The sequence below is a fragment of the Meles meles genome, chromosome 3 (genome assembly GCF_922984935.1).
Source record: "Meles meles chromosome 3, mMelMel3.1 paternal haplotype, whole genome shotgun sequence".
In the NCBI taxonomy this organism is placed as follows: Eukaryota; Metazoa; Chordata; class Mammalia; order Carnivora; family Mustelidae; genus Meles; species Meles meles.
The window spans coordinates 75,331,270-75,348,745 of record NC_060068.1 but is presented as its reverse complement, the minus strand read 5'-3'; the positions used below and the strand labels follow the sequence as shown (position 1 = coordinate 75,348,745).

At 35.2% G+C, this 17,476-nt stretch overlaps 1 protein-coding gene across 5 annotated transcripts in view; it reads left to right on the top strand.

Moving 5' to 3' along the window:
• The window catches only part of XRCC4 (X-ray repair cross complementing 4), a 275,028-nt gene that overhangs the window by 27,152 nt on the left and 230,400 nt on the right, over positions 1-17,476 (top strand). For 4 of the 5 annotated variants that reach the window (XM_045999510.1, XM_045999511.1, XM_045999513.1 and 1 more), the window contains exon 2: positions 11,408-11,556. In XM_045999510.1, coding sequence (XP_045855466.1) covers positions 11,418-11,556 — 139 coding nt within the window. In that variant the 5' untranslated portion in view covers positions 11,408-11,417. Of the gene's footprint in view, positions 1-10,891; positions 11,014-11,407; positions 11,557-17,476 lie in introns of those variants that run through there. The other variant, XM_045999512.1, reaches the window with a different exon arrangement.

Below are 17,476 nucleotides of genomic sequence, written 5' to 3'. Positions count from 1 at the left end.
TTAATGGTTTCCTTTTGCATGATTTCCTTTTTTAAAATTCACTGATGGGCACATATATTAAAAGATAATGGTTTTTCTTAACTGCTTGTTTTCTCTAATCCCCAACTAGCCACCACAGTTTAAGGTTAAGGCTCTTTGTGTTCTAGTGTTTGTCTTTGTCTTTCTTCTCCCCTCCCTTTTTTATATTCTTTCCCCTGTGGCTCTTAGATTAAGACCCACCTTTGACCTGCATGTTGTTTCTTTTAACTTGAAGAAATGCTTCTCTTAACTTTTCTCCACTTCTCCATTTATTGCTCTTCTGAACAAAAATCCTCTAAGGATTTTATGTTCCAAATCCCCATTCCTCTTTTTCTGTACTTTTTTTTTTTTAAGATTTTATTTATTTATTTGACAGAGATCACAAGTAGGCAGAGAGGCAGGCAGAGAGAGAGGGAGAAGCAGGCTCCCTACTGAGCAGAGAGTCTGATATGGGGCTCAATCCTGGGACCCTGGGATCATGACTCAAGCAGAGGGCAGAGACTTTAACCCAATGAGCCACCCAGGTGCCCCCTTTCTGTAATTTTTTAAGATCATTCCCGCATGGCTTTTGGTCCCACCCTTCCCCCAAATGCTCTTCTTAGTGTCATCAGTGGTTTCCAGGTGTTAATCATTCCATCTTTTTTTGTATTTGAACTATCAGCAAACTTTGATGTAGTTAATCCCTTCCTTCTTCGTGGTGTATTTTCTTCACTTCATTTCCAGGACATCACACTCTTGGTTTTCCTTCTACCTTATTGGTTCCTTTTGTCTCCCTTCTGTTCTTCTTGATTTCTTATTGCTAAGTGTTCCGGGGCTTCAATCTTTGCTTTTCTTCTTTTCTTCTTTTTACACTTTGTTTTGATTATATCATTAAGTCTTAATGACTTTAAATAACCTTGTGTATACTGAAGGCTCCCGAATTCATATTCTTAGTTCCCTCTCTTTCTGAATTCCAGACTTTAATACTAGAGGAAACTGGGTGGGATGTATATGGGAACTCTGTATTATCTTTGCAACTTTCCTGTAAATTCAGTATTACTCCAAAATAAAAAGTTTATTAGAAGAAATTTAACATTAATTCTTTGCGTAAAACCATTTTATGACTTCTCATTTGATTCATGATAAAAGCTAACATCTTGACATGGGCCTACAAAGCTCTACATGATCTGTTTTCCTATTACCTTCCTGACTTCAGCACTTTGTATGCTCTCCCCTCACTTTGTCTTAGCATATTGGCTTCCTTGTTTCTTTCTTTTTTTTTTTTTTAAGATTTTATTCATTTGCTACAAAGAGAGAGAGAGAGATCATAAGTAGGCAGAGAGACAGGGGGAAGCAGGCTTCCTGCTGAGCAGAGAGCCCAATGCGGGGCTCGATCCCAGGACCGTGAGACCATGACCTGAGCCGAAGGCAGAGGCTTAACCCACTGAGCCACCCAGGTGCCCCTGGCTTCCTTCTTTCTTAACCCCCACTTCTGCCTTAGGGCCTTTGCACTGGCTGCTTCATCTGCTTGGAATGATTTTTCCCAGACATCCTCCCAGCTGATCTTCATGTATGTACTCAAACATCATCTTTTCAATAAAGCCTACCTCAACCTCCTATTTAAAATTGCAGGTTTGCAGCTATCCCCCTTTCCCCCACTGGCCTCTGTACTCCCAGTTTTCTCTATCCTGTCTTATCTTCTCCCTTGACTCTAGCACTTATCACCATACTATATATTTTACATATTTATTATGTGTTTTTTTTCATTGTTGGTCTCCAAAGGAAAGAGTTGTTACCTCTTTTGTTTCCTTATGCCAAATTCTAAAGCACTAACTGATGCATAGAAGTGCACATGTTTTAGTTGAGTGAATGAATTTGACTTGGTATTTGAATTTAGTCATCCTTGATTTGCAGTCATTGTGAAACATTGAATTGTTTATGGTTTCCAGGTATTATGCTGTTTCTTGCCTCCAAGCTTTTGCTCATGCAGGGCCTTCTGCATGGGGTGCCTTTTCTTATCTTTTTCCTTTTCACCTTTTAAGATTCATATCAGGTGTAACTCAGGGAAGCCTTCCCTGAAATGTTAGGCTGGCTTACATGACTCTTGAGAGGAGATACCATCCGGCCTCTGCACTTTACAAGCTTGCAAAATAAATATTTTGGGGTGTTTTTTATCTCACTAGGGAGATCAGAATGTGTCTTACTCATTCTGGGGATATCAAAGCCTGGTATGTAGGAAGCAGTGGTGAATGTTTTAATGCATTAATGGCATGACCAAAGTCACTTAGCTATGAGGCAGTAGAGCTTGGATTTTAAGCTGACTCTTTTGGGTATAAAATCAGTGGTCTATTTGCTATACCTTGTTCTCTAGGAAAAAGGTGGCTGTCCTTAAAATAATAGAAGGATCGTTTTTATACAGGTAGGAGGTAGTTAATCATTTTACAGTCCAGGGCAGTTTGTTCCTTGTCATTTGTGAAGCAGCCAGCGCTGATGAGAACATGAGTTGTGCTTTTTTCCCTAAGACATTGGCTGAAATGAACAGAGGGTTATTATAGTCATTATAGTCAGCAGTTTTTAATGTTGATGAGACAGGGCTCTTTTTGGAAGAACACCCTTGAGACTTTTGTTGCCTCAAAGGGGGAAATCCACGCTAGAATTCCAAAATGCTCATGAGGCATCCATACTTTTGGTAGATGCCAGTACTGCCAGTATCTTTAAATTAAACTTTTGATTGTGTGCCATTGGGAAATCCCAGGCTATTTTCAAGATATTGCAAAGATTTTTCTCACAGTGATATGGAAATTTGTTGTTAAGGTTGAGTTAAAGATAATTAGTTTGTTAACATAATTTCTGATACTTGGCACAAAACTTAGGTAATTTTGTATTTAAAACACTGTTTAATTGTAAATAATGAACCAGACTTCTAACTACCTTTCATGGTAAACATTTTGAATTAAACTGTCCTCTGAATATTATCATCATTGTCATAGTCCATAAATCAATCTTTTTATAATGTTGCATATCCTTCAGGACTAACAGAAAAGGAAACAATCTGACTATAAATTCTGAAAAGCCTTCAGCAGCTTTCAACCCCAGCAGTGGAGTTGAAAATGATGATTAGGTTTGGGATTAAGTAATCAAAAGCAGCTCTTGCTAAATTTGTGCCTTGTTTCTTTGAACTTTACTAACCCTGTAAAAGGGTACAAAATGTTGAAATAAGCAAGAAAGTCAATCAGGTCTTTGTGTGAGAAGATGCTGTTGAATAAAGAAAGACCTTGCTCAACTGGAACAGAAGCAAGCGGCTGCTAAGAAATAAGATGCAGCCATTGTTGAGGAGACTCATCAAAGTCTTGACAGTATAAATATTGACATGCTGAGATATGTCAATATTTACCATGGAATTTGGAAGTTGCCAAGTTCCTGTTTAAGAAATGTGACCCTAGCATTGAACACAGTATATCAATAAATAAGGAACATGTCCAATGAACAGCTGCTCAGAGAAAGTAGGATAACATCTGTCTAAACTTTGGAGCATTTAAAGTTGAATTAAAAAAAATTTATTGACAGTTCTTTGCTAATTTATAGGTGGATGCTTATATAACATAGTACACTAATATAGTTCCATATGGGGGCTTATGTGTTTTTAAAAAAATGACAGTGTGGTCGCAATTTATAATTTTGTAAAATCTATAAACTTAATTTAAAAACTCTTGCCATAATCCTGTGTTTAGGAACGAACCTCATCATTTTACACATTATTACAAAAATTGGCTCAACTCAAGACTTAGATATTACTTTTGGAAACCAAAGTTTATGCTCTGAGAATTTAGCAATAGAGAAAGCATAATAAGTTCCTGAAGTTTGAATGTGATAAGATTTGTTCTGATTGTTTGATAGTTGTATCTCAGAAGAAAATGAGTGGATTAAAGGGCGAGTAAAGTTGATATGTTTGGTTGAATATTGCAGATTACCACTGTTAATTCCCATATGGATATCACTATAATAGAGCATTTGATGCAAAGTAAAGACACATTTGAAGCTTTTATATCCAGTCACTGGAACCATACAAACAATCTTACATCTGTTTTGCAGACGTCTAGAGGTTAAACTGAGCATTCTTTGAATGATGGTCCTAAAACAGTCCTAGAAGAGCTTTAACCATGAGTATCAGGACTAGTCCTCTCATTGCTTTTCTTTTCTAATAACAGAGACTGATGGCTTTTGTATAGCAATCTAATTGTTTAACCACATCACACTCCTCTAAGTTTATATTGAGAAGAATGGATGGAATGTATAGTTGAGGTCATATATTCTGCCAGGAGCTACATTTATTTCTATAAATATCTTATAAACGTGAAAAAATGAATCGTATTAGAGGTTCATAAAAAGCTTTTAATGTATTCTTTTGCGCATATTAAAGATGAAAGAGAAATAAACAATTTTAAAATGTAAATTGATTGGGTCCCTCTTTTAGAGCACATTTGCCAATATTTTGAGGTAAGCTGTTGAGTTTTAAGGAGAAAACATTAAACTTGTTAATTAATGATTTTATTATTTTTTAAAGATTTTATTTATTTATTTGACAGAGAGAGAGAGATCACAAGTAGGCAGAGAGGCAGGCAGAGAGAGAGGAGGAAGCAGGCTCCCTGCAGAGCAGAGAGCCCGATGCGGGGCTCGATCCTAGGACCCTGAGATCATGACCTGAGCCGAAGACAGCGGCTTAATCCACTGAGCCACCCAGGCGCCCCTAATTAATGATTTTAAAACTTGGAAAGCATCTTTTTTGCCATGTAACCAAGACTTGAACCTTTGTTTTGAATAGACATTTCTTTTTTTTTTTTTCCCCCAGAATCATTAGGGCCTTCTGGAAAATATTCACCAGTTGTCTTCTTGAACCACCTGTTACCAGTTATTTATCATGTAGCAATAACAAAGTTGCCCAGTGCTTTCAAATGTCATGTGTTTTAGAACTGAAGAGAGTGAACTGAAAATTGAAATTGTTAAGCTGAAAATGTGAAACTTCCTGTTTGGTGTGTAATGTTATGAGTTTAATTTAGTGTTTCCCAAAGTTTGGTACTCATGCTACTAACAGAATATACACATTGCAGGTACTATGAGATAATTGAGGTTTAGAGAATTAAATAATTTTCTGAAGTCCACACAACCACGGAATGATAGTGAGGATTTCATACTGAGGTCTGACTGATTCAAAAGCCTGAAACAGAGGAGCTTAAACAGAAAGGAACTTCTTGGCCTCATACCTAAAATATCTATGGTTAGATCTAGATTCTGGTTTTGCTGGAATCAGACCTGAGCTGCTGTGCACACCTCTGTTTCACTTTCTGCTCTGTTGGTTTTGTTGTCAGCAGCTTAGGCTCACAGTGTTATAGCATCAAATCCAGTAGAGAAGATTCTACATTCTTAAGTCTTGGAATTAGGCTTTACTGGTCTTAGTTGTCCTAACTTGAGTCGTGTGCTCATCTCTGTGTCAGTCACCAGTGCATCTTATATCAGTATTTCAGGTGTAGTGATGATCAGATAAAGACTATTTAACCAAAGAGCCAACACTGAGCTCAGTATTTCTTAAATAGGCTCCTAAGTTTTAAGGTATTGAATTATGTATCTGAATTATATATTTAAGAACACATTTCTCATAGATGACTTTGTCTCTTTTTATAAAGGTACCCTATAACAATATAATGAGCTTGGTGGTCAAATAATGCGGAGGGAACTATTTTCCATTTATTCATTTTATTGTAGAAGATTTCAAACATATATAAAGGTAGAGAGAACATAATGGACTCCTGTGTACCCATCACCTAGCACAATTATCAGCTCGTGAATCTTTTGCTTTTATCTTGGAACATCCTCCCACTAGAGTCCAAAATAAGTTCAGGGATGTGGTTGAAAATGACTTAAAGTAAAAAAATTACAGCGTGGGAAATAAGTAGTAATTATTCATCCAGTTTGGAGTGTGTTGTTTGTACTTACATCTTTCAAATCATGTGAAATTGCCATTTTTGGTAGGTTAAACATTGTTAAATATGGGCAGTTACTCATATTTCTTAAATATTTTTGAGTGGCTGAATTAGGTAATGTCACCAGTTGAGGATATGTTATAGGGTTCTTTTTTTTTCAGGATTAACTTTTTGTACCCCAATCTTAACATTCATCCCATTTGCCATTAGAAATAGGTAGGTACAGTTGTCAGTAAATGGTGGGTTTGTGAGTAGGGGAAAAAGTACAGTACAAGTCCTGTTTCTTTGTTGTACAAGTGCTTTTAGTTACATTTCATTCTGAGGAGCACATTTTTCAGGTAGAAAAGACTGTATATACACTTAACTGATGGTATTTCACTCTTCTGAAATTAAAATACAAAAGTGTCAAAATTTCACAACTTACAAAATCATAATTACTAAATTCTTAATGAGGAAAGACTGTTGTTTAGCTAATGCTGTATTTCAGGTATTATCTCTTCAGCGCTGGTAAGTGTCATTCTCACAGGAAACACTGCAATTAGGACTGAAGTGTTTTTGTGAAAGTTTAGAAAGTTTCCAAAATGATAAGTATGCTCTCATCCTTTCTGCCAAGTTTATTGGTAATTAAGAGTGTCCATTTGATGAATAGAAAGGAAGTCCTGGAACTTTGGGTCTAATTTTCAGGGCATTTTGGATCTAGGTGTTAGATTTTATGTGGGAAATTTAGTCAAGTTATTTTATTGTTTTAAAATACTTAGTTCATTGGGTAATGAAAAAAGAAAGAGGAAGCGAACTTTAAATGAATCACTGAAACTAATGATTATTAATGGTATTTGTAAAAGATAAGTAGAGGAAATGAGCAGTTATATGATATTTGGAATGGCAGTAGTTGCCATTCCAAAGTCATAAGAGGTAGTTGAGAAGGGACTATGACCATGGCAAAGATGCTTTGATTTTTAGACAAATTTTGTAGTTCTAATGCTTTCTTCCTGAAGCATCAGACTGTTAACTTGACCTCTAACTTGAACATTTACTGTATTTTACAAGTTTTTGAACAAGATTATATCCACCATCTTAACTATATTTTACTCTGACTTCGGATGACCATCCATCCTAGTTTGTCTGAGTCTGGGAGGTTTCCTGGACATGGGACTTGCAATGTTGAAACCAGGGAAACCTGGACGGCTGGTCACTTTATTTTCATTTCTAAATTAATAGAATGGAGGCAATATTGACATGATTAGAAAAGTATTTAATAATACTACAAATTCTTTACCCTTAAAGTTTAGATACTTGGAACTTGAAAATACAAATGCCAAGAAAGCATTTCTTCTATAGAAAGTTAGCTTGATATTTTTGTTTAATTGCTTTGGAAATTTAAAGTTAAATTGATTTTGTGGTCATTTAAGGAAAAAAAAAAAACCTTAATTTACCCTTTAGTCAGATAGATAACTCCAACCAGCAAGTTAACATGCTGTTAATGAAAATGTTAGGAAAAAAAAAAAAAATGAAAAGGCTAGGAATCATTTATTAATTTCAAAAAGTTATCAGTGGGGGAATTCTGGGAAGAGAAACATTAGTAACCAATGCTTTTAAAAAATGCAAAACAAATAGGAAAATCATCATTTTCTTTGCACTTAGTTTTCTGAATTGTGTGATGTTTGTCTTATTAAAAGTAAATAGCCCAGTGGTTGTTGCATAACAATTTCTTTCCTTTTTATGTAGCAATCCATATGGTCCGACCCTTGAATTTTTGTAATATGATAGAACTTTAAAAAAATTTATTACCATACTTCAATTTACAATTTACAACTTTCTTTTCTTTCTTTCTTTTTTTTAAAGTAAGGTTCAACAAAATAATATCAGGAATCTAATTACAGGCTTAACTGTGCTGTATGCTAATCTTTATTCTGAATTCACTTTAGGTATCAGCCTACTTTTATGAACAAGGGACACTTAAGTTAATTGCTTCATTAGAAACATGCATTTAGTCCTTTCTGATCTCTAAGTACAACTCCTTGGCATAGCTGCAGAAGTCTGAACACCTGCAGCCCAAGCAGCTTGAAAAGAAGCCGTAACTTACTATAAAGGAAAATAAAAGAAGCTCAAGTTCAAAATGGTGTTATCAATGATATAGTGTTGTCACTAACTTGAGCTGACCTAAGAGAGTTGGCTTCTGCACTGCTCCTTATCAGCATCCAAAAGGGCATACAAAATTCTTTGTAAACTAATTTAAAAAGCGTCTTGTTTATTCAGAGGCAACTGTGAATGGTATTTGTTCAGAGTGTAGATCACATCAACTGCATACCAGCCAACAACTTATTTCTCTTCTAAGAAGGAAGCCAAGTATCAAAGACACAAAGTACTAAAGATAAGCGTCTCAATTCTCAACTGTTCTGAGCTCTCAATAAAGCTACTGAATTACAAATTGGGGTGGGACTCAACTGTTTCCACCTGCAGGCTTCTCTTAGATCCTTGGCTCTGGCTGGGAGAGGTGCCGATTCTAGTGCGACCTTTAGTGCCCTTAGAAAACAAAACACACGCTTTCTTATGGCCCTAATCAATCAGTCCCTCTAAAGAGGATTGCACCCCTTTCTTCAAGTATTTGGGGGCAGACAAACTATGGCTGACTATTCCCATTTACAGGGCTACTGGAAGCAAAGAGATCATTGGTTTGCTCTTAGGATTCTTGAAACTGGCAAGTCATCCATTTTCCTATTTTTGCGGTTGGTTCTTAGATATTTTGTATTTGATATTTAATGAGGGGGTGACTTCAGTAAGTAGAAGAATGAATTTCATTCAAAAGTCATTCAAATAATACATCATCAGCAAATTAAAACTCAGTTGATAGAAAGCATCTGAGGCTTACTGAGGCACAAAGTATTTAAAAAAATTTTTTTGTTGTTTTTTTAAAGATTTTATTTATCCATTTGAGAGAGAGAACATGAGAGGGGAGAAGGTCAGAGGGAGAAGCACACTCCCCATGGGGCTGGGAGCCCAGTGCGGGACTTGATCCCAGGACTCCAGGATCATGACCTGGGCCAAAGGCATTCGCTTAACCAATTGAGCCACCCAGGTGCCCGGCACAAAGTATTTTTATACTGAGTGGTCACATTTGGGCTCTTAAAGTTAAGTGCTTAAACATGACTCACAGGTAGCATCCAAAGTTTCAAATCTGAGTTTAGTGAAATAATGGAATCTTTAAAATAATTTAATTTTAGCTGTGAGTACGTAGAGTTGATCAGAAAACTGGAAAATACTTGAAACACAAATGATTCAAAGATGTTAAAACTAATCTGACCCCTAAATGTCTATTTAACATTACTGAGATTAAAGCCCTTTATGTCATTGTGAAAGTAGAGTGAAGCATCTGGAATATTGAATTTTAAACTGCTTTGTATAATTAGCAGTTTGTCACTTGTTTCAAATATGGTGAAAAATGGCAGTGAAACCAATTGCTGTTTTAGAGGAATTTTAAGTGCTGAATTTTCTTTCCACAAAGTTACATTAATTGCTAACAATAGCCATGCTTCTTGAGAGATATTTAAGAAGGAAAAAGCTGTGCAAGTGTCTCTTTGTGTTTGTATATAAATTCTAGAGAGGCAAAAAGTGGCCTTCAAGAGTAGTTTCTAGGGGCACCTGGGTGCCTCAGTGGGTTAAAGTCTCTCTCTCTGCCTGCCTCTCTGCCTACTTGTGATCTGTCTGTCGAATAAATAAATAAAATCTTAGAAAAAAAAAAAAGTAGTTTCTATTACCTCCCCCTCCGAGGCCTATTAGAATTATGTAAATCTCTATGTGTCTTTTTCGATGATTGACATGGAAAAATAGTAATACACATTTTCCAGTAATTTTCAAATTTAAGGATTACAGAGCAGGTGGATAATTAACTGCATTAACACTTAATAGTGTTTTGATTCATTGATTTAAAAGAAATTTATTCACAAATGGGAAACACATTTCAGAAGTAAGCATACTGAGGCAAAAAAGACCTCAATGTAGGAAAAATTTTTCAATAAATGAAATATGTAGAAATAATTACATTTTTTAGTGGAAGATGTAGTCAAACCTACACATTTACATATTTTAAACACATAAACATACTTAATTGGTGTGGCTACAAGAATGATTATTTTAAAGCTTGGTCTTTTAGTGGCAGGAATAATAAACAGTCTTCTGAGTACACTAGGTAGAAGTTAGAATTATTGTTAATTAACCAATTTGGAGGTATCTTACACTCTTAATTTTAGATACTTTTTTTCTTTTATTTTGGAAATTGCCCTGCTTCCTTGTGCTTTTTACTGTTAAGGTAGAATAGCTCTAGCATTCTATAATTAAGCATCCCTCTCACTCCCAGAAGATAGAGATCTGTAGTAAGTTGGGTTTTGTTTTGTGAAGAGCTGACAAAGTGAGTTGTTTTTATTTTCATATTCAGTTGTGTGAAGAGCTGACAAAGTGAGTTTCTCATATTCAGTTGTTTTTATTTTCATATTCAGCTGTTAATTGAGAAAAATAATATGCTTTATTTATGAAAATAATTTTAAATTGAGAAAGCAAATTAAAACTGATTTAAAAATTTGCTCTTGCTAAAACTTATTCAGTTGTCAGTGAAGTGCCAATTAATTTACTTTTGGATTTTTATAGCATATTATATATATATATATATATATATATATATATATATACACATACATACTAGTCATAAAAGTTTTGAAAATTTTATACTCTTCTCCCCAAATAAAAGATTAAAGAATTTTTTTTAGCTTTTTCAGGATTATCTAGGAAGAGATTCATGCTCTGTGATTAAAGAATAATTCTCTGTAGTTTTTCATCTTTGGAAGTTTATGCTTTGTTCCTGGCTTTGACTTTTTGTAACGTTTTTTCTTTGCATGTTTGTAATTTTTAGGGTATTTTTGTTCTGCATGTTAGCTTCTACAGCTTAAGCATCTCTTAATGAAGTGCACGTGGTTAAGGGATATTCCAGTATTAGAAAAAATACAGTTATTTGCTTTGAACCAAGTGTATGTCCTACCACAGTTTGGTAAGTAAGGTCAGTCTGGGCAAGGTTCTAGAGTAAATTACCAGAAAAATGGTTTTTGAATTCATAGAAGAAGAACCTTGAACGACTAGAAATGAAATTGGGATCAGTAAGAAAAGTCTTTACTCTTCATATTGTTGAATATAGTAATTTTTTTTTTTTAGCATTCAACTTGGACAACTCATTTGCCATTTATGGACCTCTGTTTTTCTCATCTGTAAAAATTACAAATCAGTATTGACTAGAACTATGATTTACTGAGTTTTGTGGTTGACTAGCTATTATGTGTTTAGTTTTACTTATTTCCTTGGTGCTTTGTGTAGCTGAGAGACCAATATACAAAGCATCACTGGTGATAGTTTCTTGCAAAAATACTAATTTTATTCTTTTATAACAGGTGACCAGAAATGGAGAGAAAAGTAAGCAGAATCTGTCTTGCTTCTGAACCTGATACAATTCATTTTCTACAAGTGGCTTGGGAGAAAACACTAGGATCTGGTTTTGTTATTACACTTACTGATGGTCAGTCAGCATGGACCGGGACAGGTAATATTCAAAGCAAATTTTTTTAAAAATAAAATTTTGAGGGGCGCCTGGGTGGCTCAGTGGGTTAAAGCCTCTGCCTTCGGCTCGGGTCGTGATCTCAGGGTCCTGGGATTGAGCCCCGCATCCGGCTCTCTGCTCTGCGGGGAGCCTGCTTCCTCCTCTCTCTCTGCCCGCTTGTGATTTCTCTCTGTCAAATAAATAAAATATTTAAAATAAATAAATAAATAAAATTTTGATAATGTGCTGTTGTTCAGTCCTTAGTGACAATTCAGAATTAAGGTGTTTCTTTAGTTGATTCTGGGTAAAATTTATATGACTGCTGTACTTGTTATTGCTCTCTAATATACGTGTGGATTTATAATATTTAGTGCCAATTTCTATAATGAATAGAAGGATAGAGAAATAAGCATGTGCCCCAGCAAATTCTGGTTACTAATTGAATCTTCATACTTGGGCTGGTTAGGATTTTTAAGTGATCTCTTTATACAAAATGTAGGTAGTACTTTATACACTTCTTCCCCCACCGCCCAAGACCCCAGGGAAATATTGGGAGGCATAGGAAGGTGATTTGGCTGGGCCAAGGGATGGTGCTAGCTTGGTGGAGTGGGGTGGTGGTGATTTTCTTTTTATTTCAGACACTTACATTGTTTGAATTATTTTCTAGTGAACATGTATTACATTTGCAACAAAAACAAAACAGTTTTAGAGATTTTGTAAACCAAGGTTCAAATCTTCATGTGGGATTTTGGCTTTTATTTCATGAAATAGACTTTGAATCTTTTGTGTCTCTCGCAGTACTCTTTTAAAAAGCGTAATGGCCTAGAAATTATTTATGGAACATGGCAGGTGTAAAGTGAAAATATATAGAATTCTGTTTTGCTCATGTGGTGAAGTTTTCGTGCTCTTCTAAAACACTTTTTGAAACATTTGAGAAACTGTCTATAGTTATGCAACAGTCATTTCTAGAGTTATGTTGTAAATTACGTTTTAGGTAGAATAATTTTGTCATGTCAATTTACATGCCATTTATATGTTCTATTAATTTTGAAATATTTCCTTAAAACTTGTTACTATAATTATTATGTCATCTTTTAAAATTACATGGTGAAGTTTTGTTTCTTGTATATTACAAATTCTGTTACACAGTACAGTCACACTGAACTTATACTTGCAGGGTTTTTAAAAAAACTCTTATGACAGAGAGCAGGGAATGCTGGTTTAATGAAATAGAGAAATTTCAGGCATAATGTTTGCAGTACCTATTATGGCATCTATTTAAGTTGTAAACTTCTATGTAAGAGAAACCAGTCATTGCTTGGTTGTTACCATGGAGAAGTGAAAGAGAATTTTTCAGGTTAGCTCTGTGCATGCTAGTATACCCAGGTGGCAATAGCTTTGTTTTAGAAAGGGGGTGCACATGACTAAAGGTAATGGCAGTAGGTTAATGCCAGTTGTCTGGAGAGAAGAGGAGTTCCAACCAAACAGCCCAGGAGGCAGATCCTAGGTGAAATGGTTGCTTGTATGTGTATTTATAACTTAGATGTTCCCAACTGACAAATGGCTTATTGTGTATAATGAGTTATGATTAGACAGATGACCTTGAGATGCTATGTTGTTTGCATTTTTTTTCATTAAGGATTGGGGACAAAAGAATATACTGATTAAGTTTTGATTTAACCAGAAATTTAAGCTGAATTTACATTTATGGAACAATTTGTGTATGCCATAATGTGCTGCCAGTTGTTGTTGTTCTTCTTCTTATTATTATGAATATTGTTTCACTAGATTCATTAGGAGCAAGGAATGCATCTGATTTGACTGTCACTCATTCTTTATAAGTACCTAGACCAGTGCCTGGGACCTCCATGTTCAATAGATATTCTTTAAAGGGATGCCTCAAATGTATAGAACTTCTTAGGAAAAAAGAAAGTGAACCATTTTTTTAGAATTAGCATTTTTTTTATTTTAAAGATTTTATTTATTTATTTGACAGACAGAGATCACAAGTAAACAGAGAAGCAGGCAGAGAGAGAGGAGGAAGCAGGCTCCCCACTGAGCAGAGAGCCCGACGTGGGGCTTTATCCCAGGACCCTGAGATCATGACCTGAACCGAAGGCAGAGGCTTAATCCACTGAGCCACCCAGGCGCCCCTAGAATTAGCATTTTTGATGAAAACTCCAGTTTCATATTTATTTATCGTTGGCATTGATCAGAAATATAGTATGCTTTGCTATTTGTTTTTTAGCTAATGAATAATGTGAGCAAAATGTGATAGAAAACTTCAATCCTTTGTTGTGTTGTTAAAATTTGGTTTGCTTACTAACCAGGCTTTCAGACAGAAAATTTTACAGTGTACCATATATGGTTGTTTTATTTTCAAAGATACTAAAGTTTTGAAACTCACAAATGTTTTATATATCTTTCATTATTCATTTCTATTTTCTTGTATAAATTTCAGGGACAAAGTATCAAACCAAATAATATAACATTGTTTCCATGGTTAGTTGAAACTTATTACAGAAATATGATTTGACTTGGCACTTTGTAGATAGACAATAACATGATTAAGAACATTGAAACAATTACATAATTGAAACATGAAAATGGATTTCCTTCCTATACCTCATCCTGTTTTTTTGTACAACTTTTTGATTGCTGTAACCTTCAATTTGGATAATTTTTTTTCTCTTTTCATTTGAGTAAAATTAAAAGGATGTGGGGTTCCTTTTAATCTCCCACACACTAAATTCACTGATTTCTTTTCCATTAGTAATGTTTTATCTAATGAGTGTTTTGAGGTCTAATTATCATGTGGTTTATCATCACTTCAACATTATAGAGGTTTGTATCGCACACTTAAGTCACAAAGTAGGTTAATGATTGATGACTATTATATGAACTTTATAAATCTATCAGCACTAAGAAACTTACCCATCTCTGGAGTAATTCACTGAAAAGTAAACTTTATTAATACATTTATTTATTTATTTATTTTTGAAGGTTTTATTTATTTATTTGACAGATGGATATCACAAGTAGGCAGAGAAGCAGGCAGAGAGAGAGGAGGAAGCAGGCTCCCCGCTGAGCAGAGGGCCCGATGCCGGGCTCGATCCCAGGACCCTGGGATCATGACCTGAGCCGAAGGCAGAGGCTTTAACCCACTGAGCCACCCAGGCGCCCCTATTAATACATTTATTATCAAGTAATTATATTCATTTATATTTGTTCTAACCATTGATATTTGGTGACCTATATGGAGATTATGTGTCAGAGTACAGGGGAAAAAGGATTTTTAATAAATGCAGTGAAGTAGGTCCATGATGTGATACCAACAAGATCTGTAAAGGGATGCTAAGGCTGTCATTAAAGCACCAACACAAACTAAGATTATGCACAGTATTCAGTTCATTATCCGTAAAGATTCAAAAGAAAAAAATCTTTCATTGCTTACATCTTCATCTACCCACAAATAGTGTTAAAATGATGCTTTCTTGGATCCTGTGTATCTGAGAATAATTCCTTGGTTTTTGGTCATGTTGGCCTGCTTACTTTTTATGCTATTATTATGTGGTTCAGCTGTATCCTTGCTGAATTTTATTATTTCCATGGCTTTTATTTCTGGTCACCAGAGTTTTTGGAGCAGTGAGTGCTTACAGCTGTGCTTCTTCCAGATGTTCTTAGCACAGTGACCAAGTTGTTTTTCCAGAGCTGAAGTTCTGAATATGCAGTCAAAATTTCACATTTACTATTAATGGAAATATTCAAGTAAATTTTTTTCTTAAAATTTTTCACAGTTTTTAAAGGGAAGTATAAATAGAAAATTTTCTTTCATACTTTTTTCCTCTTAAAAATGAAATATTCCATAATACTAGAACAGCATTCACAGATGGTATAATGTAAGAAAATATCTAAGATGTCAGCACTTGAATTAGGCTGCATGAGGCTGGAATTTCTGTCTTTTAAACTTTTGTATCCTTGGTGCCTAGAATAGTACTTGTTTTAACATAGTAGATACTGAGTAAGCATTGTTTTAAGTAAGTGAATGAAACCGATAGATGCTATGAAATATTTTCAGATATGTATCTTTTCATTTTATTGAAATTTAGAATGCTTTTCACTGGATTTTTATTAATAGGCATCCTTTCTTTCTTTTTTTAAGATTTTATTATTTGAGAAAGAGAGATAGAGGGAGAGAGAGCGTGAGCAGCAGAAATAGGGAGAAGCAGGCTCCCCACTGAGCAGGGAGCATAATTGGGCCTCGATTCCGGGACCCTAGGATCATGACCTGAGCTGAAGGCAGACGCGTAACTGACTGAGCCAACCCAGGAGCCCTCTTTTGTGTTTTCTGTTACATTAAAGATGGTTTCCACAGATTTATTTCCTGTTCTCTGTGAAATATTTTCTCTTCTTAGGTATTTATAACTCTTCAGAATTACCCAACACAAAATATGAGATTATTCCTTAACTAGGAACCATTAGTCTTCTTATTTTTGTTTCTGTATCTTTTTTTTTTTTCCCCAGAAGAACTATTAGGGTAACTGAAAGGTCATTAGATTTGATAAATAGATTTGATAGTGGTGTTCATCTTAAATATGCATCTGCTTCAGAGAGAGACAAAATATATGAAAGGATTTTTAGAAGCTGTAAAATCACATAAAGAATATAAAAGTTTTTGTTCTTACCGTTTTTCAACATCTGTTTTGAGATTCATATTTCACTATCAGAAATGGCCAGAAGTGGATAATGAAAAATATATGGATATGTTTCAAAATTCTCTTCCTCTTTGCCTGTCATGGGGCATTCAGACGTACTTGATAGCATACAGACCAAATGTATGAAAATCTGTGTTATATTTTTAGGGTTTCTTTTGTCAAGCTTTCATTAATTTCTGTAGTATGTCCTACTATTGTGTTTTTTTAATACTATGGAAGGAAATAGTTTTTCCAGTGTCCCCTATCTGCCTCACCACAAAACCAAACAACCAAGAGACCATAAGTATGAATCCGTTTGACCACTTAATCTATTCTGTGACTGTAGACCATTACTTGATCTGAGCATCAATTTTATCATTTGAAACATCTTTCAGTGTTACAAGGAATGAAATAGATAAATGTAACCTTTAAATATAAATGTATAGAACCCCATGAGTCTTTCATCATTGTACTAGCCTGAATTGACACAGGAAACCACCCAACCACATGCATGCATTCCAAACAAATGTTAGACTAAATCTTGTAATCTTAAAAGCAAACAGACCCATTGCAGTTTTGGGATGTAAGAAAGGGAACCCTCCACGTGCCATCTGTGAAAAGGTATCTGAAAACCAAAGTGGTTAAGGGAAGCTAAAGCTTAAGTTTAGGTTCATGGAATATCTGAACTGTGATTGTAATACCTAAGTGGAGTGGAATGTTGAGACGACAGGCCTCTTAAGGAACTGGAACTGAGCTCTAAATATTAAGAAAGAAAACTGGGGGATGCCTGGGTGGCTCAGTCATTAAGTGTCAGCCTTCAGCTTGGGTCATGATCTCAGGGTCCTGGGATCGAGTCCTGCATCAGGCTCCTCCTCAGTGGGGAGCCTGCCTCTCCCTCTGCCCTCCCCCCTGCTTGTGTGCATTCTCTCTCTCTCTCAAATAAATAAAATAAAATCTTAAAAAAAAAGGAAACTGAAAGGTATCTTGTTAATAAAATCATCTTAAAAAAACCAAACCAAAACAAAACAAAAACAAAAGACTAGTCTTTGGTTTGAAGATGCAGCATAGAGTCAAACTAGTCACTAAGAGCTATGAGTAGATAAAAGTCTGGACAAAAATCAGAATCCAAAGTCTGTGTTACGTATGGATGAAGGACGGGGGATTTAAGGATGAACTCTTTGCTTCCAGTGTAAAAACCAAGTTAAGAAATTAACTTTCAAAACTGGTCC